At 43.2% G+C, this 27654-nt stretch overlaps 1 protein-coding gene across 1 annotated transcript; it reads right to left on the bottom strand.

Annotated features, from left to right (window-relative positions):
• Nucleotides 1–61: 61 nt before the first annotated feature.
• On the bottom strand, nt 62–27381 carry PROSER1 (proline and serine rich 1). The gene is made up of 13 exons (XM_039236109.1): nt 26526–27381; nt 24018–24083; nt 21397–21465; nt 18023–18117; nt 16927–17020; nt 14746–14856; nt 13164–13247; nt 11792–11870; nt 11101–11196; nt 6562–6606; nt 1604–3329; nt 1028–1178; nt 62–418 (listed from the first exon to the last, which is right to left on the bottom strand). Exons 1-13 carry the CDS (start codon nt 26568–26570, stop codon nt 296–298), a joined length of 2784 nt encoding a protein of 927 aa, XP_039092040.1. The 5' UTR covers nt 26571–27381; the 3' UTR covers nt 62–295.
• Between the last annotated feature and the right edge of the window lie 273 nt (nt 27382–27654).

The following is a 27654-nucleotide window of genomic DNA, read 5'->3' as shown; positions in this document are numbered from 1 at the left end:
GTGCTGACAGCTCAGAGCCTGGAGCCTGCTTCGGATTCTGTCTCCCTTTTTCTCTGACCCTCCCCTGCTCATGCTGCCTCTCTCTCTCTCTCTCTCAGAAATAAATAAAAACATTTTTTAAAAAACATTAAAAATGCAATCGTCCTGGTTTTAAACTCTTATCCCAATTTCCCCAAGATTATCCTCATTCTCATTTTCTGAAAATGTTAGCCAACTTCACATTAGTCAGATTGTTCACTGCAGTCCTTAGGCGTATCTGATGCTGCTCCGGAGGAGAATACAAACTAAATAATATTCACTGCCACCCACTTTGGGACAAGCCCGGCTGCAAAGAGAACGGCGTTCCTGGTGTCGAAGGATAACTGGGAAATCCATCTGGCTGAGCTGAATAGCTTTCCAGAGCCGAAGCTGAATGGACCTGATAGAAAGAACGTGCAGGTTAGCAACTGCCAAAAATTCATTCAAGTCTGCACTTGCTTTTGCCTGTACCACACTATGGATATTTAGAACGGGAAGGAAACAGCAGCAATAACAACCACAAAAAAACCCACTGGGGCAAGATTAAGTCTGCGTATTAGTCTCCTGAAATTTTCAAGAAACATTCAAAATACTTCAGACGCTGGAGGTGAAGAGAGAGATCACTGAAATACTTAATTTTTTTTTCCCCAAAAAGGTCAAGAGGTTTTTCTAGAGAAGATGTGCTTTAATGGTCCGTTATTTGAGCTGGAATTATAAAAGACCAGCTCCAGTTTAACGCTTTAACACGTATGAAGATTCCGTTTGTAAGACCTCCAAACTGAGGCCGGAAAGTTTCAAAGCAGTGAAACAATTCATAGAGACGAATGGAGCCCGGCACTTGCGTTACCCTTCTGAAGGAGGGCGGGAATAATCTGCACATTTGGGGAGGTTATTTGTTAAAATCTCCAAACATTCCGCTACGGGCCTTTGCTGGGCCGACGCCGGGCTCTCCCTCCCGGCGCCGCAAGGGCATCGCTGGAGAAGCTACGGGCGGCCGCCGGCTGCTCACCTGCTGCAGCAAGGCCGACTGAGCGGCCGCGCTGTGCTGGAGCTCCTGCAAGGCCGGCTGTGAGGCGTTCTGGGAGAACCCCGGGATGCCCGGGAGGGACAAGAGGCCTGGGAAGACAGAACCGCCTGCCGCTTGAAGGCCGGATGACAGGCTAAAACGACAGACGGAAGAACAGGTCAAAACGCGGAGAAGCCGAAAGAAGCTATTGCTTTCTGTTACCCGTCAACCACCACCTCCAGATCTAAAACAAGCCAACCTTACATTTCGGTTGGGAGGAACCCTAAAAGTCGGCCCCTCGCTGACACCAAATCCACGTTCTATTAGAATGTTCTTCTGAACTCAGTACCTCTCTGCTTTGCACAGAATACCCCCCGCAGCTTCACGGGGGCAGCCGGGCGCACACGAAGCTGCCTGCGCAGGCATTCGCACCGGACCCCCTACTCTCGCTGTGTTTTCCGAGTGGCGGAGCTTCGGCCCAGAGAAATACGCGGACTCAGGCCCAGTCAGATCCCGGCTCCTCTGACGGCCGGGCAAACGCCGGCGCGCCCGCGGCCCGCGCACCTGCCAGCCACGTACCCGGCTTGGGCCACCAGGGCGGAGTTGAAGTTGGAGCTGAAGGCGGAGGCGAATCCCGGGAGCACGGGAGCCGGCGACGGGGTCGTGGCGGCCACGGGCAGCGGGGCGACGGCGGCCACCGTGGACGGCGCCTGCAGCCCCGGGAACGAGGGCAGCGCGGGGGCGACGCCGGGGGTGCTGGACACGGAGAAGCCGGGGTACGAGGGGTTTGCGGCCGGCAGAGGCCCCTGCGTGACCGAGAAGAGGGAGGGGACGGCGGTGGACAGGTTGAGCGGGAAAGGGGCCGCCGAGGCCGGCGCCGAGGCCGGCAGCCCGGAGAGCGCGGCCGCGGAGGAGCTGGGCGCGGCCGCCGCGGACGACGTGGCTAGCAGCGGCCCTGGAAGGGACACGGCGGGGTTGAGGGACGGGCTGCCGGCCAGCGGGAAGTTGCTGGTCAGGGAAGTGAAGGGAGGCAGGGCGGTGAACACGGGGGTGAGGGGGGCGGAGGAGGCGTGGGGCGGCAGCGAGATGGACGCCAGCGGGTTGGACACGTTCAGCGGGGCGGCCAGGCCCGGGAGCCCCGACAGGGCGGGGTTAAGGCAGGCGGATAAAGCGGCGGGCCCCGACGCGGCCGGGTACGCGCGGCCCAGCGTCCCCGGCAGGCCCAGCGCGCCGTGCGACGGGTTGGCCGCGGGAGGCGGGCCTTTGAAGGCCGAGGGAGTGGGGCTCGTGGGCTCCGTTTTGACCAGGACGGGGACGGAGGTGACGGCGGGGGCGGAGGCGCCGTGCAGCTCCGAGCTACCCGGGTGGGGGCCGGGCAGCAGCGGGGCCGACGAGCCCCCGCCGCCGGGCCCCGAGGCGGCGCACGACGTCGGCGTCGCCAGGTGGGAGTGCGCGGGCAGTGTGGCCGCCGTGGGAGCGGCGCCGGCCGGCGGGCCCGGGAACGCGGCCAGCGCGGGGGCGGGGGCGCTCTGCGCGGCGGGCCCGGCCGGGGGGCCGTAGCACGTGGCGGGGCCGGGCGCGGGGGAGTCGGGGCTCGGGTGGGCCAGGGAAGACAGCGAGGCCAGCCCGCTGGTAACGGCAGAGGGCAGAGCGGACGCGTTGAGGAGACCCGTGTCGTTGGAGGTCAGGAAGCCTTTCAGAGCCGACAGAAGAGGGCTGTTGGCAGCGAGCGGACACGCCACGCTGGGGGGAGGAGCGGGTTTGGACGCGCCTTGGGACGTGGGCGTTAGGGGCAAGGGGAGGCCCGCGAACACGGAGGACAGCGAGGCCGAATTCGGGTTGTTGGCAGCAGCAGCAGTGGAGGCGGCGGTGAAGGGGAGGCCAGGGAAGGAGGCGGAGGCGAAGGTTTCACTGGCAGCGGGCGGGGCCCGAGGCGCGGCGGCGGCCGGGGCCTGGGGGGCCGGGCCGGGCGGGGCGGGGGCGCCGGGCGGCGGAACCAGGCCCGAGAACACGGCCGCGCCGGGAGCCGCGGTCGTGCTGTGGCCGGAGGTGACGGGCGCCGCGGTTCTGATAACTGTCGGGTTTGGCGCCGCGGACTGGGGCGTATGAACGGCCGAGGACACCTGGCCCGGGAACACAGGAAGGACAGCACTGGGCATGTTCATCCCGGAGACGGTGGCGGCCGCCGGTGCTGGCGGGTGACTGCCTGCTTTGACTGGAGACGCGGTGGGGACGGGAGTTGCAGCAGGCGTTGAAGGATTGGAACCATGCGGAGAGAAGAGCTGACTCGCCGGGGTGGAGAAGGCTAGGGAGGGGGTAAAGAGGCAAGAATCTGTCACCATGCTGAACTGTGAGATTGCAACCCAAGAGAAACGGTAAAATGTAACATTTAACAAACACAAAGAAAATCACTGACAGGTGGAATAGGCTATCGCAGTGCGCACGTGGCTAGACTCTACGACCCTGATTTTCACTGCGCAGCCTCGTTAGAGCTAGTGACCGTCTAGACTCTGCTCAGAAGAGCCCTCCAATGCACACGGAGGAAGTCTTGGGAAATGAGCAAATTTTCGTATTTTCCCAGTTTTTAAAAATTAAAACTTTATTTTGTGATTAGTGTTGGTGTACTGACTTTCCCTTTCATTCTTTCAAACCACTTACCTAGAGTAATGAAACAAGTCACTGTCCCTCTTAAGAGCTTTCAGGACATCACTTTCCTTTTAGGCTTTCCAGGATTCATGCCTATTTCTCCAGTATTATGGCCACTCGGTGAATTGAACTTGACCTTCCAGTTTAAGATCTATACAGCTTTTCCCCCCAAGCATTTTCTCCTACTGCCACCTCCTCTATGCAGTCTCAACCTCTAATATTTGCTTTGTCCTAGGAGCTCCCTTAGGGGCAAAAGCCATGTCTCCATCTTTAGAGCCTTAGCACCTGGCACTGAGCATGGCATCTGGGTATCTAATAAGTGTCTGCCACACTAGGTATAGCACCGTTATCTCCACTGTAATTACCAAACCCATCCGAGGACTTCTCAAGAATTCTACTATAGTTTGCTGTAACATGTGCATTCTGATAAACTCTACGGATAATTACTGTATGTATTCTGGGGGATGATTTGTGCTTCCCCTCTGAATCAATCAGTGACAATGTTAGCCTTTGATGATCTGGTTAGTGTCAAATGGAAAGCATGACTTAGGTCACTAAGGTCATAATGACAACTATCATCTGCTGCCTTATATATCAAGTAGACAGAGAATGTTCCTTTTCCAGTGATAATCAACTGAAACATTTTCATGGGCTAAGACTTAAGTTTCTAAGTTTATGCATAATAAAGACTTGCATAAAGAAGTCGACATGATCAGTGAAGTAATTGATGTACACTATACTGATCATGGTAGGGAACGGACCATAGGAAAAGAATGGAAGAAAATAACATATATATAATCCATCTGTACCAAGAGATGGCCAAAAGGTGCTATATTGGGCTGAACAAATTTTATGGTAGTTTAGAAAAGAGGGGAGCATAGGTGGCTCATCAGTTACTTAAGTATCCGACTCTTGATTTCAGCTCTAGATATTTTAAATTTAGAAATCATATGAACTATAGATTTGTACTTTAACTGGCATTTGTTTTATAAGCAGAAGCCCAAGGAATATATATCCAGTTTTGTACTAAAAAATTATGTAGGTCAACATTGGTTGGGAACTATCTGAGAATTCACTATCTTATATAACAACATGCTGAGGACCATGCAGTTAATGACGGATCATGAGAAGACCAAACTGTCCCACAACATTCTTTACAGCAGCCTCCGAAAGACTGGAGATCTTTTTATATGATAAAGGAAAAGCCATGCACTATTAATCATAGTGCCTACAGTTAAAATGTGACAAAACGACAAATCGAAAAGAGTCCAAAAACATTCCATGATAAATACTACTTTCCTGTCACGTAATTTGGGTGTCAACCATAAAACAGTATCTGTCAGATGCTGCACTAAGCACTTTATGCCTATCATTTCATTTGTCCGCACATAACCCTCTGAGATAGGTTCTGACAACCCCATTTTAAAGACGGGCAATCTGCAGCCTGGTGTGTTTAAAGCAGTATGTTAGAAGATCGTACAGCTATTAAGTGGTTTCCAGAGGGAATAAAGGTTCAGGGCACCTGGGTGGCTCAGTCGGTTGGGCTTCTGACTCTTGATCTCGGCTCAGGTTATAATCTCAAGGTTCATGAGTTCAAGTGCCGTGCTGGGCTCTGCACATCTGCCCCTCCCCTGCTCACATGCGTGCATGCATGCCCTCTCCCTCTCAAAATAAATAAATAAAAAGAAAGGGAATAAAGTTTCAGCTATGCAAGCTAATAAATTCCAGAGATCTGCTGTATAACATGGTGCCTATAGTTAACAATGCTGTATCGTGTACTTAAAAACTGAAGAGGGTAGATCTCATAGAGATCTTACCACAATAATTTCAAAAGGGTCATGCAGCTATTAAGTGATGGAACCCTGGCCTGACAGACCCACATCCTTAACCGCTGTACTAGTGATCTTTTTGTCTCCTGATGCTATTCAAAAGGCAGATAAAATCTTACTCCTTTAACATTCACAGCATAGGGAAACAGTGCACTGTTCCTGACGTTGGTTCTTCTGCCACTAACTTGTCATTCCCTTCAAAAACAATGACGCTGAGCATAAGTTTCCTTCACCCCCTTTTCAAAGAGGTTAAATGACACGGTAACAGAGCTGGGCGGCGCCGGAGTCAGGACAGGAAAATCATGTCCTGACACCTCCATGTCTGTCCACCCCATTGTGCTACGTCCTCTAGAAACCACAGCTAAAAAGCACCGTTTAGGCGCCCTGCTCAGGGAACAGAACTCTCCCGCCGAGACTCCTAACTATGCCCTTAACGATCAGGTTCCTGTGCCGCTCTGCTACCGTCTCCTGTGGGAAAGCACGCATCTCCTTCCAGACCACAGAGTCCCGCAGCTGGAGGAGGAACAGGCTGGCGCGGCGCTACTGCCACCTGCAGGCGTCGTGTCGGCCTCATCGCCTTTTTCAGGTCCACTTCCTGCTCTGGCGACCCTTATTTTTTGTCCTACGTTAAGCTATGCTACCCTCAATATTTGTGAAAATAACTGAATCTAAAGCTAGTACTTAAAATTGCTTTTGGGGATAAGGGTTTTTATGATCTTCTGTGTTTCTATCAAAACAAAAATGAGGCTTCCAAAATATTACATAATGTAAAGTGAATGTGGATGTAACGCCACATAGCGCTCAGATTATACTGCAAGTTTTTCAGGTAAGACACAAAGGCACATGGTTAATTTTAAACCCAGTTAATGTGGACATTTCACTGTGTTGTGTATATAATGTACCACTAGCAAGCAACTTTTAGCAAGTGTTGATTAAATTCTTTAAGTAGGAACTTTCCCCAAAGCACAGATTCCAAATACATCCAATTCAAACTGTTGTCAGTGAATAACGGAGCAGAAAATCAGGACCGACAGCTGTGTGTGGAGCAAATTTGATACTTACTTTGATTCTGGGTAGGTTTTGACTGACTGGAAAGGTCTTCATTTTCTGTATGAAAATAAGTAAAAACGTTGATTTCAAGTTTTATTCAAATTCATCACCACCATAATAATCAGAGGTTGACATCAAAAAATGAAAAGCTCAGGATGTGTATGCACTCTTTGCTAGGAAAACCATGTATGCAGAAAGAGAAAAGAAACCAACAGAAATAATGGTAGCAACTATATAAAGACTGACAGCATTATGAGCAACTGATGCCTAACCTCCCTCCACTACTACTTCTTAACTTCTCAGGTTTTATTTGTTTTTGTTTTTTAATGTTTTTATTCATTATTTTTGAGAGAGACAGAGTGCAAGAGGCGGGGGGGGCAGAGAGAGAGGGAGACACCAAATCTGAAGCAGGCTCCAGGCTCTGAGCGGTCAGCACAGAGCCCCACATGGGGCTTGAACTCACAAACTGCAAGAGCATGACCTGAGCTGAAGTCAGACACTTAACCAACTGAGCCACCCAGGTGCCCCAACTTATCAGGTTTTAAATAAGCACTGATATTTTGCAGATATATTTAAAAACACTTTCTGGAAAGGTGACGGCCTGAGACTGCCACCTAGGAGCAAATGGCTGCAGGTGGAGTGCAGAGACCCACCACCGTTCCTGCCTAAGCTGGCAGTCACTGCAATAGCAGGAGACTGGAGGTGGGAGACAGACACTGAGCAGAGCCCACACTATCTGAGGGACCAATCTCACAGGCCACGTGACGATCCAAGCAACTAGAAAGAAAGGGCCCTGGTTTCCTGTCACACTCATTGCTGAAAAGACCCTATGCTAGGAGCTGCCGAGAACCACCCTAATGGAGGCAGACTTGAAGCCTGGGATGCTGATCCAAAAGCACCCTCCTCCCCATCCCCCATAGAAAGGACTTAACTAGACCATTAGTCAAAGATACAATGTGAGAAAATTTACCTCTCATAGCCCAACAATAACTGCCCAAGAAACAAACAGTGGTTCAGATATAAGGTGCAGAAAGAACCTGCAAGCCCTGATGTGGTAAGCAAAAAGAAGATCAGAGCTCGTCTAAGGAACCTGGTACAAATAAACAACCAGGACATACAGTGTCTATCAATAAAGATTCAATGAAAGGAAAAAAACTTTGAAAACTTGTAATGCAGATTAAGAACACATACATACACACATAATATGCAAGAAAATATAAGCAGAGAAGGTGAAGGTTTAGATACAAAAATATGATTCCAAATCAGTAAATGTAAAGAATGGTGAAGATTAGAAATACCATTACAAAAGCTAAATTACTTAGTTGGAAATAAGAAACAAGAAAATAACATTTAAAATGGCAAAAAAAAAGATATATAAATTTTTTTAATGTTTATTTTTCAGAGAGAGAGAGAGAGACAGAGAGCAAGCAGAGGAAGGGCAGAGAGAGGGAGACACATGACATAAAACAGGCTCCAGGCTCTGAGCTGTCAGCACAGAGCCCAATGTGAGGCTTGAACCCAAGAACCATGAGGCCATGACCTGAGCCGAAGTCGGATGTTCAACTGACTGAACCACCCAGGCGCCCCAAGGATATATAAACAAATAGGTAAGAGACTTAGAAGACAAATACAGTGCAAAATAAAAGTACCAGAAGGAGAAAAAAGAACAGATGAAAAAGCAGTAACTAACAGAATAATAAAAACAAAAATTTCCTAAGCTTTAAAGACTTGAATTTTCATATCTAAAGGGCTTACAGAGTTCTGTGAAAGATTACTGCTAAGACCACGCCTAGACATCCTGATGAAATAACTGAACTCCAAGACCAAAGACACTTCTGAATTCTAAGGTTAAAGAATAGTTTCTTTGTAAGCTTCTGGAAGGAGACTAAGGTTCTAACAAAGAAAAGAAAATTAACTGGAATTGGTTTTTCATCTACAACTCTGTACACGTGCCCTTTTAAAAAACTACTTAGAGGGGCACCTGGGTGGCTTAGTCGGTTAAGCGTTCGACTTTCGCTTGGGTCATGACCTCGCGGTTCATGGGTTCGAGCCCTGCGTCGGGCTCTGTGCTGACTGCCAGCTCAGAGCCTGGAGCCTATTTCAGAGTCTGTATCTCCCTCTGTCTCTGACCCTCCCCTGCTCACGCTCTCTCTCTCTCTCTCTCTCCTAGAAAGAAAATTTAAAAAAATAAAAATTAAAAAAAATTAAAAAAAAAAAAAACTACTTAGAGAAACCTCCTACTAAAAGTAAAGCACGATGAGCACATCAGGACCGAGGATCAAAGAACAGAGGAAGCAGCAAGAAGCCGCCAAGTTCAGAGGCAGGGGAGGAAGCATGCACGGGACTCCAACAAAACACACAAACTGATGAAAACGGAGAGTGAGAGTGAAGTCAGTGGAGTAGGGAGCAGATTTTTAGCTTTCTGTATACTGACAAACCATTAAGAATATGAAAATAATCACTAGCGATGTTAAAGATGAAAGTTCTAAGTTTTGGGTGGGGCAAGGGGAGAGGAGTTGTTGAAAATAAAACAGCAGTTTGACTAAAACAAGTCAACAAAAGTAAGGAAAATGAAAAACTGGGACAAAAGAGTAACAATGAATACAAAGATAAAATGGAAGGACTAAGCAAATATGCAATTTTTACAATGAGTGAAAATGCCTATTAAGTCTCATTCCCACTGGTTTAAAAACCAGAAGCCAGCTATTTGTAATCTAGAAACCAACTAACCTAATAACTAAATAAAACCCTAAAATAAAAATTAAAAGTAAAGATACAGATAAAAGTAAATATTAATATTATGTAAACAAAAAGGTTACTATTAATACCCAATAAGACTACACAAGGAAGAAATATCTTATTGTGAAGTATAACTCAGCTGACATTTCTTTATAACTAGAAAACTCAAGAATCTTTCAAGAAAAAAAAGCAGATTAATAATAAGCACCTAAAGTGAAATATTCCTTTTATAATTTTACAAAAACTACCTTTAAAATCCCTAGAGACAAAACTAAGGCAAAGAACCTATAAAAAGAAAACTATAAAATCTCCTTGAAAGAGAGAAAATAAGCCCTGGGGGAAAAACACTACCACCTGACATAATATAAAGACATAAAATTCAATATGATTGAATAGTAAGACTATCATAAAAATGTCAGATCTCTCTAAATTTATATAACTATATATTATATAATTGCATTATTAATTTTCTGTATGATATAAAATTATATAACATTAATATCTGTAACTATAAATATATATACATGTACACATACATTCAACTGTTTTTCTCTGCATAAAATGATCTTAAAGTTCAGATGGAAAAAAAATTTCCAAACATAGTAAGAAAAATAGAAAATATAGTAAGAGAAGGCTGGCTTTACCAGATATCAGAACACACTATAAATCTGCTAATCAACCTAACATATCATCATAACATAAAATAACTAGATTGGAACAGAATAAAGAATCCAGAATTGGAACCACATGTGTATATGAAAACTCAAGACAAATGTGGTCTTTCCAATCAGTGGGGAACACAGACTGGTTAATAAATGGTGCTGGCATGATGGGCTACACTCGGACAAAAACTACGAAGAATCTCTATTTCACCCCAGATGCAGTAAGAGTCTTAAAGACCTGGATAACCTCGACTTCCTAGGGCAAGAAGATGTGAAGCAAGATAAAACAGTTCCAGCTTTTCCTTCATAGCCTCTCTTTGTCTATGCAAAAATAGAAAACTCTAAAGGCTAAAGGTACCGTAAACAAGGGTAAGAAAAAAAATGATAATTTTGCAGCAAACTGTTTAGCAACTCTCATCGAGGTACCTGGCTGCAAACAACAGAACCACTCTAGTGGAAAAAGAATTTGTTAATAAATGGTATCAAGTAACTCTGCGTCTCTGAGAAGGATAGAAAAAAAAATTAAGTTCTACTGTACCCTACATATATCTAGAAATAAATCATGAGTAGATTAAAAGCTGTATGTTAAGAAAGAATCCCTATAAAGTAATTAGTAAATACAGATGACATTTTCTTACTGCCGGGATGGGGAAGGGTTTCCTAAGCAAGAAATAAAACTTGGAGGAGTCAAGTAAACAATACCTAACTGAAATAAATACTAAATTCTGGTAAAAGAACACAAATGAAAATGTAGGTCAGACCCCACGTTCCCCACAGACTCCAGGGACAATGCTGAGCTGAAAAGTGCCAGGGGAAGCTGAAGCCCCTCTGGGCACCTTCTTACAAGCTTTTCCTCCCCACACAGGAGTAAAGGGCCCAGATGACTCATTAAGTCAACAGTACTTTCTACTGCCGCCCAAGGTTTCTTGCTCATGAGCAACCGTTCCTCATTCCTCTGTCCATACTGCTCCTGTCCATACTGGTGGGCCAAGGCCAGTCTGGTGGAACCTGTACATCACACTCAGACCCATCCTTGGACTGAGCCCATTCTCCCGCTAGGACACACCATGTCGAACAGCCGTTCCCTCCAAGTGTCATTTGTGTAGGAGTAAGATTTCACTTTTAACGTCCCGCACCAACACGATTTTACCTGCTCCGACTGGGTTAGGAGTGTATGGAGGCGGAGGGGGTACTCCTGGAGCTATGACGTTGGCTAATGGGACCAGACCTGCATTGTTATAAGCACCTAAAATAAAATCATAGGAAAGAAATATGATTTAGTATCATTCTGTGGCCATGAGGTCAAACCATATTAACACAGCTGTCTAATCTTTACAACTGTTACATGATAGAGTCGCATTCTACATGGGCGTCTGGGTCTAGTATTAGGAGAAAGCCGGGAACAAAGGAGACAACTGGATGATTTCCCACTGCGCGCTCATTCCGGATGGAAGCTCGCTGAATGGCACGGTGGGTAGATCCTGCCAGATTCAGATTATCTGCCTTTTTGGTCAAGCATACACGGTTGACCTTTTCAAGTTACATGTACTGAGGATACCTTTGAAAACCAACTCGTGAAATGGGATTCAAGATGATTTGCCAAAGCAAAAACCCATCATAATGATTAAAAGGAATCTATAATTAATTTACCAAAAGGTAAATACCCTAAACTAAACTGTCCGCTACATGGCTGTAGAACAAGACACTGGGCAGAATGAGACTCATCAGAGCACAGTTCAGAAGTGCTCCAATCTTCCCAAGTATATAGACCAACGTTTACTTTCAACCTAAGAAATAAAGGGCAAAAAGAAAACAAAGTAAAAAATGTATGAACCACTTACTTGGTGCGATAGTTGCGTGTGGCCGGCACGGAGGTATCGGATAAGGAACTGGCTTATGCGGATTGTATGTTGGAGGAGGCTAAGTGAGAAGTACAGCAGTTACAAGAAAACTAAGTCACTAGTCTCCCTGCAAAACAAAATATAACTTGTCTCTTGAAATATTTAGTAGTAAGAAGCTAAAAATGCTCCAACATATCACATGCTACTGGACCAATACACGGCACAAATGAGGGAAAGGGCTTTGCTTTAATAAATGTGGTTCCTATAAATTCCAAAGGCATATCCTGCAAAAGACTGCTGCAGAGCCGTTTTTATGTCAGTGTTAAATCCTCTCTCACGAAGGGTCAGATCTTATCCAAAACAGCAAACTCCTCTCTGACCCACTAGAGGTTAATGAAAAAATTCCCATCTCCTCTTCGGTAACACAAGAATCCCACTAGGTCTTGGAACCTCGGCTACCCAAGGGCTTCCAACATCCTCCTAAACTCACCAGAGATTCATCTTATCATTCTTACCCTCTTTTCACCTTGGAAGAAAAAAAGCACTATGTCCGTTAGCATCCAGCACTCTGACAACTCCACCAGAACACGGATTGGGATTACGAATTCAGGGTTTTGGTCTTCTTGCCTTTTGAAACCCACAAACCTTTTATTTTACAGTTCAGTTGGTCTCTGGAAAACCAGAGGTATCTGAAGCCACGTCAAACGCTGTACTTTTAACTACAGTGAGCAAGAGAGAGACCCTGCTTCAGGGAATCTCGCACTCCATGCTCTTGAGGCAGAGGGGATCCACTGGTAGTAAAAGACCTGGATTCCTTCTAGTTCTCATACACGGCAGCCCTGTAAGACGCACTAGTCTTGTGCAAGGAGTGTGATCTGTGACAACAATAAGCAACAGCCACTGGAGTTCCTGTCAGGCCAACAAGCAGGGACCGCAAGACAGCCGCGTAAAGGCCTCGACCACTTCAACTGGAACAATCCCCCAACCTTCAGGGTCATCTCTGGGTTTAGTTTATATCCTAATGAAGCATTATAACCGCTCCCTTAAAAATACCCTCACACTCCTGGCTCCACTCTTGCTTCACTGGTAACACTCATTTGGCCCCAACCTTAAAGTGCACTCGCCATGCCCCACACTCCTCCGAGGGGAACAGCTGAACGGGGACAGAGAAACAAAACAAAACGAAACAATCTGACTGACTGGTCTCACTTTGGAATAAAACATGGAACCTCAGAACGGCCTTTAACACTGTTAACTAATTAGGCGTTATTTCCCTGGACCATTCCCCTTCCTGGAGTTTCTGGTATCCTCTGAACTCTACAATACAAAACCAGAGTTTATGCTGTCTGCGTAAACAGAAAACTACACGTACCGGTTTGGATGGTCCAAGAATCCGTGCAGCTATTCCTTTGCCTTCATTAGTACATTCTTCACCATCTTTTTTCAAGGGGGTTCCCTAATTAAATAAACAAACAAACAAATAAATTTTTAAAAAAAGTATTGAGGAAAAAAAATCACCCCCAAACAAACCCCTCACACTGAAGGACTGAACATGGAAGGAGTTTAAGGACTTGGATTCCAGATCCAATCCTGACTTGGCTTTAAGACCCTGTTAAGGTCCTCAGGCCTTCCTCTGCCATGGAACCCTCACGACATGTTCAGGGACCCAGAAGCACACGATACACATGGGGATGACAGCAGGGCAGGATTAAGTAGGTCTTAATTTCTCCCCTGCACAACTGGAGTGACCAGAAATTGACTTCCATGCTACAGTAGGTATAACGTCCAAAGAATCAAAAAGAAAAAAGAGCACGTATATCACAGTCAGAAACAGAGTACAAAAATGATGTTCTCTATAAGCATTAAGTGTGTCACTTCATATTACACAAGAATAAATGAGATCTCATTCAAGACTGCTATTATAAACTGATCAGAATAGGCTGGCAGACCATTATGATGCATCCTTCTAAGAGTACGTCCCTAAACGGTACACACTAGTATGGAAGCCAACTTCCAACATGGCCCCCAGAGGTCCATACATCCTGTATGTCCTTGTAAACCTCCCTTCGAGAATGAATGGAGCTGACCTGTGTAACAAATAGGGTATTCCAGAAATGATGGCAGTTTGACTTCCAACACTACCTCCCTAAGAGACAACGCAGCGTCCACTTGCCTTCTCCTGGATTATGTGCTCGGGTGGAAGTCAGCTACTCGGTCAGGAGGTATTCAGGCAGCACTATGGGAAAGTCCTTATGGTGAGGGACAAAGACCCCCACCAACGACCACCACTAACTTGCCAGGCATGTACAGGAACCCCCTTGGGACCACAGTTTCAAGCTCCAATGGAGCCTTCAGATGACTGTAGCCTCATGAGAAACTCTCAGCCAGAACCAATCTAAGCCACTCCCAGATTTGATTCATAGAAACTGTATAATAAATTTTACTGTTCTAATCCACGGAGTTTTAGGGTTATTTGTTGTATCACAATAAAAATATACCATTCTTTGGATTATCTTATAAAGACATCTGAGGAACCAGACGGTATAAAAACAAGTTTCTTTCCTATAGGACTTCTCAGGGCCTTTATCATGCAATGTAACTCTCCAGGAAGAAAGCATTGCACACAGTTTCCCAAACACACTTAATTGTGAGACAGTCTGAGGAACACTGAGAATACGGGAAATAGTCCTTTATTAAGTGTAAATAAGTGCTTCTAACAAAACAAACTCATCCTCTTTTCTGTTTGGCTTGTTCTTCTACACATTTTACACACGTACTTTAACGTGGTTTGAACTTTCAGTCAGTAATGAATCCATGAACTAAGCTGCCGACATAACAAAATTCCTTTCCTTGGTAGAAGCATCATCAACAGGCATTTTCTTCAAACATCTTAACTGTGCTAAATTTCATACTCAGCCACAAGAAGTTTCTCACAGTCACAAATGTTTGCTTACTGGGAAAATTCCATTTATGCGACTAGGTTTTCCTTTGGGATATGGATTTCCTGGGATTGTGCCACAAGAAGATATCATAGCATGAGGAGCTTTGCAGCCCCCCTTGAAAGCCTGTAACATAATAAAAAAAAAAAAAAAAAAAGCAAACAAACTCATAGGTTAAGTATTCTGGATATGAGGAAGACCTGTTAGAAAACATGAATTAAGGAACAGCATCACATTAATCTGTTCATACATCGTCAGCACTTATAATAGTGAACATGACCAAAATTCTTTAGTAAAATCACTTTACTTACATGGAATTACTGAAGTGGTAATGTGTTTTTAATTAGTTTTCCTTTAGTCACAACTAACAGCATCCTACACAAAGATATCTCCACAGGAGATTTTGCAAATTGTCTGCAAAAAAGTCCATTTACTATTTAACATGTCCTATTTCTCTCATGAGCAAGAAATAATATTGTCCAACTCTACAAACACCAAGCTTACATCACAGGCAAGGCAAAGAGAGCAACAGATGACAGACATGGGCTCTGCTCTGAAGACATTTGTAACTTAGTGAAGAAAACACAAGTAAATGACATGGGAGGGTCTCTGGGTATACAAAGAGCTGTGCTGTTGAAAAAGTAAACTGCATTCATCATAATGTTACATAATTATGAGACACACTGAGGGATGTTCTAGCTATTTCTTATTGCATCCTCAGCTTCTATGATGGTACACTAACCAATCTTGAATTCATACTCAATAAATATTAAATGAATGAAAAACACTACATTATGTGACATATATCCCAATAGATCCGTATTATGCTACAGATACGAAGTTATATATGGCTACATTTCACAACTATGTACGATGTCACATATTCTGTTGTAGAAGTATATTGGTTTTATAAATTCACGCACAACACATATAATTAGCTATATAATCCAACCCTAAAAATTATCTCAATTTTTGCTTTTTATAAATAGTACCAGGGTAAATACCCTTATATACAAATTGGTATATATTTATTTATTTCCTCAGAATAAATTCCTAGTAATAGAATTTTGGGGTCAAAAGGCACAAATACTTAAAGGCTCTTCAAGTTTACCTTCTAGGAGAGCTGTACTAACTTACAATGACTAGAGAGCCTATTCCACAGAACAGTCAGGCCCATGTTATTTCTGAAAAGGAAAAGTGACCTGATCAGAATGCTTTATATGGAAGAAAAATAACAGCAGTAAATGCATGGTGCCTTAAAGAATTTCGTCAAGAAAACCAATGAAGAAGTTATTAACGTGAGAACTGTGGACTCAGATCTTGCTTCTGCTCCAGGAACTCAGGAGTAAGGCCAAGTTCTCTGCCGGCCCTGACTTAGCAGACGTGAGAGGGCTGAGTGTGCTCTGGCAGCCAGACCCCAGGACAGCAGTCCGCCTCCTCCTCAAGCAGCGTTTTAATCACTAATGCAGTTTCCAGCCATCATGATCTTAAGAAATAAATACCTTAAATGGCAAATCAAGTACGTTTGGATAAGTACCACTTCCTCCATTCTTAGAGATTCTAAAGTAGTAAACTGGAATTTTGCTATATATATCTCACAGATTTGATTAACGTAAGACTGATGACAAGGCGGGGTGGGCGCCTGGGTGGTTAAGCTTCTGACATCGTCAGCTCAGGTCAAGATCTTGTGATTTGTGGGTTCAAGCCCCTTGTTGGCTCTGTGCTGACAGCTCACACCCTGAAACCTGCTTCGGATTTTGTGTGTCTCTCTGCCCCTCTGTCTCTCTCTCAAAAATAAATAAACATTAAACAAAATTTGTTTTAAAAAAGCAAAGTTTAAAAAAAAAAAGGCTGATGACAACATAAATTTAAAACATCACAGTCCTAAATACAGAAGATTAAAGGCAAGAGCGTGGAGGCATGGCAAAGCTACCAGGGGACCGAGAATAAATACCCACTGAGGCGTAAGCTGAGGAGCCGACCGGGTGGCTCTCAAGCCATTTCCTCATCTGCCAGTACCCACCTCGCCCAGCTCTCGTCCTCCATGGGCTGCAGGGATGTCATTCCCGACCCACCGCACCAGGGCAGTTAGGCTATTTGTCACAGTTAACACAGGAGTAAGACCAGCACTTTCTTCTTCATCAACATTCAGAAAAACCCAGTGTTCTATTTATAGAGGAATCGTGAGAAAATTACCTGTTCAAGTACTCTCTTGCACCGTTTCTTCTCAGACATATTTATCCTGAATAAATCTTCGATAGGACGAGAATTCTGTGCATCAACGATGTTTCTACCAAGGAAATGCAAGTTAGTGTTTCAGAACCCGGACATACAATACAAAGGCCACAACCTTTACCATAGACTCTCGCTGAGTAAGCTCTTCCCCAGCGGGTGACCCAGGGAGAAGCGTGATTCGTTACTTAGCTTTAGTTGGTGAATATAAACAACATGCTTACATAAAATCGATAAATATAATAACTGAGCTGAGGCTCATCCGGTTACCTACAAGTAACAAAGTAATTCAATAAATAAGCACTATTCTGAGATTCTTGAAAATATACCCTCGCAATGAAAGGAAGGAGATCTACGGGAACAGAACAAAAACCATGTGGCCAAATGCATAAGAGTCATGGTTGATCTAAAACTGAGGCTCTACCTTGTGCTTTATTTTAAATTTGTACTTTTGTGCACATCTACAAAACACTTGTATAAGTCCTATATGTTATATAAGTCCCTTATATAGGGACTTCAAAATGCATGTGCTCTAAAAAAACTTCCTCCATCCTGCAGAAGAACAGGCCCTTTTTCTCCTTGAGCTGACATTCATTACGGTCCTTTATTCTGTGCTGGGTTGAGCATTTTCACATATCTCACAGTATCGAAAGTTCACATTCCCTTATCTTAACAATCGAGGAAAATGAGGTCCAGAAAGGATAATAGTAAGCCAAAAAAAAAAAAAAAAATGTTGATCAGAATGTAGCAGAACCTAACTATAAACCCTGTGGCTTTCTCCGTGAGCCTTTCAAACTATTTAGAATAGGCAGGCAACGAAATCATTGAAATGCAGAGAAAACACATAAATAATCTCTGCATGGCCTGTTATTCTCAAAGTTAAGACCACGTGCGATAAGTACACTCGATATTTAGATGTACAAATTTAGTCTACACTTTCACAGATTTTATTAGGGTGCCATTTACTAATAAAATCCTAACACACGTTAATGAGTTTAAAAACATTTAAAAAGTTTTCCAAATTTTCTCCAATAAAGTAAAAGGAAAGTGAAATACTTACGAAGCTAACAGCTCAAGAGCAACTAGCTTGTCTTTGCTGAAGGTGAAACATTTGAGTATATTGACCACTTCTGCTGGGTGAACAGCCACCATTTTCTATTAATATAAAAATAATTTTGTTGTCAGCATGAGAAATTTTCGTGCCAGAGATTGCCTTTTTTAGGGAGACACGGTTAAATGTTCTAAATGTAAATATTTGAGGTAAAACCACGTACTCAAAAGTAAATCCTAACAGCCATGTAAACTCGGCTTTTTCAATAGAACTATTTCAGTTGAAGACCTAAGTTCCTCATGTGCTCTTTATCGTTTCTCAATGTATTTACAGAAAAAAATGACTTACATATACTACTTTTTACAGAAAGGTTTTAAAAAAGGGGGTATTTATAAATATGGGAGAGAGTCTGCTTGAGAAGTTAGAAAAAAATTACATTCCTCAGTTAGAGCACTACGTATTCTAGAACCAGGGCTTGCTAGAGTGAAGTCCATGTGCTGAATGCTGTTACTAACAAAGGGTGACAGTAGAGTCACCTCAGGTAGGGAAAAACCAGGTTAAACAGTATGGGTATTAGTGTGCACGTGCATGAGCAGGGGAGGGGCAGAGAGGGAGGGAGAGAACCCCAAGCAGGCACTGTCGGCACAGGGCCCTACTCGGGGCTCTACCCCATAAAAAGTGACATCATGATCTGAGCCTAAATCCAGTCAGACACTCAACCGACTGAGCGACCCAGTCACCCCCTAAGCAGGATTCGTTACTGCAGAACTTTCTTTTTTCTTTATTTTAAGGTCTTATTTATTTCTGAAAGAGAGAGAGAGAGAAAGAGAGAGAGAGACAGCGTAAGCAGGGGAGGGTCAGAGAGAGAGAGGGAGACACAGAATCTGAAGCAGGCTCCAGGCTCTGAGCTGGCTGTCAGCACAGAGCCCGATGTGGGGATCAAACCCACGAACTGTGAGATCATGACCTGAGCCGAAGTCGGACACATAACCGACGGGACCAGATTTGTCGTTTCTGGCTAAACGACGATTCGTTACTGCAGAACTTTCTTAACAGTCTTCTATTACCACTCACTGTGATGCTCCAAGACTGTGTGCAATGCCACATAATGTGACTAGGGTACTTTTGTTTTGAAAATAAGATTCAGCCGATTTATAGATTTATGTTAACAGTGGAGGAAATTCAAAAGTCAAGTCAAGTCAAGGCCAGAAGATCATTTAGAATCATTGCCCAATAGATTCCTAAAATTTAGAGTAGTGGTTTTCAGACAATTTTATTCACGCTAGCACCAAGAGAATTGGTTTAACTATATAACCCTTTGCAAGTTTTTAAATTGACATCTAAAAGCTATGGCACAAGTTAAAATACCTACAAAAAAATAGATTTTTTATCTTCAGTTCATTATATATCTGTAAAAAACTTTGGATTACTGATTTAGTTCACTTCGTTTATAAAAATGTCTATTGTATAACCTAATTGTCAAGATTAGTCTTCAGTGTGAAAACCACCAAATCAAACTTACTTCGTCAGAAAAGGCTGGACTCTAAGTTGTGCCCATGCTAGGCTTTCACCTCTCAATACCTTAGAATCTTAATTCTAAGATTAAGATTCTAAGATAATGTGAGGTCCCCGTAAGTATTTCTTACAGAAGCTCTCTGCTTTGCTCTCCCTCTTAGAAAATTACATGGTCTCTTTGGTCCTTGGGAAAAGATTTTCACCCTGGGGTGATGGATAGATGGGGGAGATAAACTTTTTTTTATAAAGTTAAAAAAAATTGTTAAAGAGGAGAATCACTAACAGATCCAGACAGTTTCTTCACCACCTTAGGAAGCTAAGGATTTGTAGATTCCCTTAAAATTATCCATGCCTGATACTCCAAGGAGGATCTTCCTATATAGCCAGATACTGTTTTGACTTAAACATCTCCTTAAATTTAGGCTCTAGACCTGTGCTGGCCATACAGTAGCCACTAGGTACACTGCCTGTTTAAATGAAAATGAAATAGGTAATACAGTTCCATAGGCAGACTAGACACATTAAGTGCTCAAAAGCCACATGTAGTTAGTGGTTACCATATTGGAGAGCAGAGATACAAAACACTCCCATCATTGCTTAAAGTTCCATTCTGACAGTGTTGATCTAAAAAATGTAAATATGATCCCATCTGACTACCACTCTCAGACTAAATACAAGAGGATAAAGATATCAAAAATTTGAGGGGCGCCTGAGTTGGTTAAGTGTCCGACTTCAGCTCAGGTCATGATCTCACGGTTCATGGGTTTGAGCTCTGCGTCAGGCTCTGTGCTGACAGCTCAGAGTCTGGAACCTGTTTCCTATTCTGTGTCTCCTCCTCTCTCTGCCTCCCCTCACTCGCACTCTATCTCACTCTCTCAAAAATAAATGTAAAAAAAAATTTTAAAAACAAATTTGAAGGAAGTACATAAAAACACTTAAAAATTCAAATTCTAGGGCACCTGGGTGGCTCAGCTGGTTAAGCAGCCAACTTCAGCTCAGGTCATGATCTTGTGTTTCACAAGTTTGAGCCCCACCTGCTTCAGATTCTGTGTCTCTCCTTCTCTCTCTGCCCTTCTCCCACTCATTCTGTCTCTCTCTCAAAAAAAAAAATAAATAAACATTGCAAACTTAAAAAAAAAATCAACTTCTGTGGGGAGGGGAGTACCTGGGTGGCTTAGCAGGTTAAGAGCCCAACTCTTATTTTGGCTCAGGTCATGATCTCATGGTTCATCGAGTTCAAGCCCTGCACTGGGTTCCAAGCTGACAGTGCAGGGCCTGCTTGAGATTCTCTCTCTCTCCCTTTCTCTCTGCCCCTTCCCTGCTTGCACTCTATCTCTCAAAAGAAAAAAAACTAAAAAAAAAAAAAAAAAAAATCAGGGTGCCTGGGTGGCTCAGTTGGTTAAGCATCCAACTTTGGCTCAGGTCATGGACTCCTGGTTTGTGGGTTCAAGCCCCACATCGGGCTCTGCACTGACAGCTCAGAGCCTGGAGCCTGCTTCAGGTTCTGTGTCTCCTTCTCTCTCTCTGCCCCTCCGTCACTCATGCTTTGTCTCTCTCTGCCTCAAAAATAACTAAAACGTTTTAAAAAAATTCAAATTCTATGTTTTGTTTGCCTATAAATATTTTCTCTTCTATTCTGCCAATTAGGATCCTATGGTATGCACGTTAATAGTAGAGTACACACAATTTAAATTCACAGTTTGGGAAGTCTTAATTTTTTTTAACAATTATTTGATTAATCAAAGTATAATAAAACTTAGGATTCATTTTTCTAATGCAAACAACTTACAACCTGAGATCAATTACAGAAAACAAGGGGAAGATTCAGGACACTGAAGTTCTACATCCTAAAGAAAAATGTTACTTACGTGTTGTAATGCTTTCATTGCCTTTAACTGAGGCTCAGCCCAGGAGAAATATCTCAGTAAATCAACCACCTGAAAAAGCAAAGAACTCCTTCAGCTCTAAAGATAATGTATTTGCAAACACTTCTACAGGATTTGTTTCAGTACTTAGAGTTACTATTCGGTGTCGCCTGGCACAAACCACTGTCTAAGTGCTCACTGGCTATCTGAGGTAGTACTTAGCAAAATGAGCAGTGCAAAAAGAGAACATTTCACAGAATCCAGGGTAGCACCGGTATAGAAATAAACAAGAAGTATAACGCAGAGGAAAAACAAAGCACCTAAAGAAAAAGAAGACTGGAAAAGTACTAGATGGAGATAAAATGTCAGTTTAGAAACATAAGGCTGTATTACAAATGGAAAACTTTAAAAACTTGGTGGAGAGTGACAGCTTTAATCCATCACAAAACTGTTCAGTGGTGTGGGTTAGAGCGGGTCCACTACCTCCTGGTCCTTCCCTTGAATCTGAAGGGCACGGATCTCATATCTGTACCACAGATCTTTTCTCTAAAAATGTAAGAATCACCATGAGTTACTCCAGCAACTTCTAAACAGTAGGTGATTTTGAGAACACAGTTAGCCATGCTCTTCCCCCACTACAGCCACCAGCGATTTTCAAATGAACAAGGGAGATCCTATGAGATCGATTAGAAAGATGAGGAGGGCATTCCGGTCACAACACTGCACAGCCACCACCACCCTGCTCACTGCCTCCAAGCGAACTCCAAAAGGAAAAAAAAAAAAAGACTCAAAGAGAGAGTAATAAAATCTGGGTTAGTGAATTAATGTATTATGGTTTCAACTACTCTACAAAGCAAAACTAATGCTAGAGACTGGAGTGGCATATGAAGAACAGAAAATACTTTTACTCCTTAGAAAGTGATGTGTATTTGCAAATGAGTATTATGCATGCGTTCTTTACTGTTATGAGAATAATGCTTTTACTATATGTACATAATAAACGCTGTCACTTTACCAACCAAAAAAAAAAAAAAAACCATTACCATCATGCCTGAGACAGGAAGAAAAACAAAAACCTTCAATACAATAAGGGGGCTTAGAAGGTCATACTTAAATAACAGCTTTTGGTTTTTTAAAGTTTTTGATGACTTTAGCAAAGTGGAATAACCATCAAGGGTAGTTTTCTACAAAATTACACACACACACACCCACACCCACACCCTCTAAAGAAGAAAAGTTATTATCTGTGAGAAATTAAAATCTTTGTAAAACATTTAAATTAAGCATAAGGGGATTCTGCAAAGTAAGGGGGCAGCTGAAAAACACTCATTACACAGGCAGCAATACATGTAATTCTTAAAGTAGCTTTTAGGGATTTAGCAGTCAAGAAAAACCTCTACAGGCTTAAAGTTATCCAAACTTCAAGTTTTAAAAATCTTGAGCAACAGATGAGAAGTTGGAGCATTTACTAACTCCACCTACAGGCTCATCTACTGTCGACCCCTCCTCATTCCTACCCTTTCCCAGAAGTCTTCTCCAGGTGCACATTTCTCTTTCTGCCCTATTTCTCTATCAAGCATTTTCTAAGTATTCCTCAGAAATCAGGCCTCTGGATGTAGGTGGTGTGCATTCATATATATGCATATGCATTTTTTAAATTAGCAAACTCCCCCTAAAGCTGCGTGAGTTTTCACTGAACTACCCCGCTTAAAACATCATTCATCCAGCAGTGACACAGGCTACTTATTAGACACCGTATTTTGTCTTCTTCTTGCTAAATGTTTACTTAGTGGCTTCATATAAGAACCATAATTCGCCATTTGCTCAAGTTTTCTTTTTAACGTGTAGTGAATTTTGTAATTACCGACTTAGAGATACTGTACAAATTTGGGTATGTTTACCATTAGGAGTTTATAAATTTATGATACTGTCCTCTGAATAAATACTTGAAACTGCTCTTGGACACTGAATTTGAAAATGTTACCAGGGACACCTGGGTGGCTTAGTTGGTTAAGTGTCAGACCACTTTGGTTTCGGCTTGGTCATGATCTCACAGTTTGTGAGTTTGAGCCCCATGTCAGGCTCTGTGCTGGCAGCTGCAGAGCCTGGAGCCTGCTTGGGATTCTTGGTCTCCCTCTCTCTCTGCCCCTCCCCACTTGTACTCTATCTCTCTCTCAAAATAAACAAACATAAATAAAATAAAATAAAATCATATTAACACAGGCGCCTAAGTGGCTGAGTCAGTTGAGCATCTGACTCTTGATTTCGGCTCAGGTCATGAACCCAGCACCCTGGGATGATGGAGCCCCTCGCAGGGCTCCACACTGAACCTGAAGCCTATTTAAGATTCATTCATTCATTCATTCATTCATTCTCTCTCTCTCCCTCTTTCTTTCTCTCCTTCTGCCCCTCTCCCCCGCTCATGCTCTCTCTAAAATAAAAAATAAAAATAAAGTTAATATATGATATTGCAGTGAAAGTAGGTATGTTTATAAAATACTCTTAACTATAAACTAGGTAAAATTTTCTCCCACTTGAAAGCTTCTAAAGTCCTTGAATAAATACAGCAACAAACTAAAAGTCTGAACAAGAGTAAAAAAAAAGATTTGTGTGTAAACAAATACCTGTTCACTAGAGAAATATCCATGCACATATTCAATTGCTTTTAATTTGTACTCTGTCAGAACAGCCTAAAAAAAGAAAAATAGAAAAACAGGATTAGTATACGCAAGCTAAACAATTATATGCATATATTGATATCGCCCAAGCATCATGGCAGCCCTTCTTCAGCCCCAGCACAGGCAGCTAAAGTCACTATGGGGACATGACATTCTACCCTTCCAGGTTCCACGCTGTAAGGGATACACGGAGACAGCAGGGACATCTCCTGCATCTCCCTACTCACTCTTACAAGGAAAAGGAAGAGAGCTGCAGGAGAGAAGATTTGACGTTAATACAAATTCCATACGGAATTCCTGTAAATGTCATTAGAGTTTCAGAACATCCCAAAGTCAACCAAACTGTCACTTTTGAGGAGACTAATTGTATCAGACATTATTCATGTACTCACGCATCAGTTATCAAGCAGCTCTTATGCGCTAACTGATAGAGAAACAGGAACGACAAGGTCTGGTCAGGTTCTCAGTATTTCCACTAGAACGGAAGACCCCCAGGGACGACCCTCACTTTAATCTGTGTGTCTGCTACTAGCTGGCAGTGTGGCCTTTGGAAGGCATTTTAATTACCCTGAGAACCTTTTTACCCATAAAAAGGGAAAAACATTCACTATCTACCTCAGAGTTGCTGTGAAAATTAAAATAGTCAATAGTAGATCTGACATATAATAGTACTCAGTACGTTATGGTTTCTTTCCTCACAGGGCCTCTATCAACGGGAAGTTCAGAGAGAAGTACGATGGTCTTAACCAAGCACTATCCACAGCCGTCTGAAATCACATGTTGTCCTTGCAACTGTCTGCCAGACTTAGAGATGAAAACAATAATTTAGTAACTACTAATCATTAAAAATCAACTAATCCCTTTGTGTTTACTATAAAACAATATTTGTACTTGGCATATATATCATTTTGCTAGGAAAAAATATGAACAGCTTACTCAAAGAAACATCCAGGTTGCCTAGTTGTTTCTCAATGAAAAGAGAAGTGAGGAAGAGAGAACGGGATTCTGGGTAAGGTACTGTTACTGTTGAGATGTAATCTCTGGAAGTGATTATCTGGTTTAAACCAACTTATATTTACAAAGTCTGAAAGCAATTTAAAAAAAAAATACAATAGCAATTTTCATTTAGATATGCCTACGTCTTTATCCCATTTTAATAGACTTAAGACAATGTTGACATATCTACTTTGGCATAGACAGCAAAATATCTATTTTGCTTGCAGACCAGAAATAAAGATTTACATAAGAACGTAAATTGCTATCTCATGTATGATTTTAGTCACTGGAAAATATCCTATTCCCCTCATTAGTATTTGTGTGTGTGCATGTGTGTGACCTTTTCACAACATAGAGGCGAGAGATCTTGCAAATTGTACCTTATAGCTTCCAAAAGTAGAAATCTACTGGTCTACCTGAACAATTTACTTCCTCATAATCAGTAGTTAAATATCAGCTCATGAACAAATTGTTACAAATTCTAAACATATAGTTGACAAGCTGATATTTTATTGCAAATCTAACTGGGACAAATCGGACTTGCAAAAGCTGACATTTTGACCAAAAACAAGATTCAGCATTATCAAACATGTAAATTTAACCTAACACGCGAATCTGAAAAACAGTTTTATGAAGGATGAAGAAAATTAACACTCTGCTTTATAGAGAATGCAGAAAAACAGCACGTTCACAAGCAGTTTCATTAATTTCATATTAATTTCATACTTCATTGAAATAAATCAATCAGGACATAAAGTAACAAATCCTTCTCCGTCAGTCAAGGTTACGGTTTGGAAATGGCAAGAAGTTCTAAGCAAAGCACTCAGCATTAGCATACTAATGGTACAAGTCACTCCAGGTATTTGCTTGGCTCAAGGCTAAATTCCAAATTCTGGGAGGTAGGTTACATACAACAGCTTCAAAAGCAGCAAACATTTAGAAAACCGGAAGAAAAAAAGTGTTGAAATTCAAGTTACTGAAGCCCATTCGTAAGAATGTGACTTTAAACCTAATGACATTTGGACATTGTGTCCGTCCAGGCAACACACAGCCTATCTTGAGATTTGAAAAACCTGCCATGAGAACTACCATTAAAAAGTAGTTCTAATTTTCAGTGTTAGGTTACTGAAAGAGGAGACAAAAAGTTCAGAAATACTAACTCACTTTTCCGCAAATACAGAGCTATTAAAGATTTGTAGAGCCGGCTTCAGAAGGAGGATTCTTTGAATATATTTTCCACGATACCGCGCTGATTGTCAAGTTCAGCGTTACTAACTTAATTTCTATTTGTATCGTGAAATGTATCAAGATTCAAGCTCCTATAGTGGACATTAAAATTCCAACCAATTTTGCAATCCTAAAACTCGTTACTTTGTACCATCGGCACGCAGTCTCTCAAACAATTAACGACGAGAATTCGTAGCTCATTGATTGATTCAAGGAATTACGTGAAATTACCTTTCTAATTTCATCCAACACCGTTTCAAAGGACTTTTTGTCCATCTTGATTAGTTTCGACGTGGTTTAAACAGCTGCACTCTCAATCACAAACGTTCATCCCTGGTCTGCTCCAATAGTAAAAATGTTTACAGCGGAGGAAAGACTCCAGGAGCAAGAAAAAGGATGCAAAGAGGTAGGTAGACAGTACTTCAAACTCTGCAAAAATTTCTAAAAATGGACACTTATAAAAACTTTTTGTTAAAAGCAAAAACCGTCAGGCGTTCCCAGCTTCATGCAAAGCTTCAGGACACCTCGGGGAAGAGCCCCGGTGCTCTCTGAGTCCTGCAGAGAAGCCCCGGGTTTGGCAGCCGGAGCTGAGCTTCGGTTCCCTGCAACGGAAGGCCAGGCGCCGCCGGGGACAGGTCGTGAAGCCGCTCTCCCGGCTGGAGCGGCCAGGAGAGCAGAGGCACCTGCGCCCCGGGTCCTGCGGGCGGCGAGGAAGGAGGTACCGGCCTCTCAAACCCGCACCAGCGCCTCGGCCGCCGGTCGCCGCCCCTCACTGCCGCGAACCTGGACTCATGGCCCGACTTGCGCTCAACTCCAGCAGCTGCGCTGGCTCCCGAGTCCCGCAGCCCGGGCAGCGGAGGCCGGGCAGGCTCTTTGTTACCAGCTGCCACGGCTTCCGGGAGCGGGCCGGCAGCCGGGGAGCACCGGGAGCCGGGCAAGGGGGCCTCACTCTCCGGTAGGGGGGCTCCCGAATACCGCGGCGCCCACAGCGTCTAGAGCCCTTCCTGGTTACCCCTACAGCTCCCACCGGCTCCTGGGGGCCTTTGACGAGGCCCGTCGCGCCCCAGTAAACTCAACCCTGCGCCGACGGCTTAGGCCTCTCTTTCCCGAAAGCCAATGGAGGGGTCCTGGTGTGGGAACGTAGGTGTCTATAGCAAATGCCTGGATTCCTCTGAATCGGAGGTAGCCGGAATCGTTCTCAGAGCTTGAAGACCATTTTTTGAGAGTCACATTTCTATTTTCCTGGTTCGAATGTGCTCGAGTATGATTTTTCAAACTTAATTTTTAAAAAATGAACGTCGAGTGGTTAAGGCATATCTATGGATACCCTTATTTTTGGCGGACGGGCGAAGTCCACAGT

The sequence above is a fragment of the Hyaena hyaena genome, unplaced genomic scaffold (genome assembly GCF_003009895.1).
Source record: "Hyaena hyaena isolate Hyena2069 unplaced genomic scaffold, ASM300989v1 scaffold_106, whole genome shotgun sequence".
Taxonomy (NCBI): Eukaryota; Metazoa; Chordata; class Mammalia; order Carnivora; family Hyaenidae; genus Hyaena; species Hyaena hyaena.
Note: the sequence above shows the minus strand (reverse complement) of the source record. Positions and strands in the feature narration are given on the sequence as shown.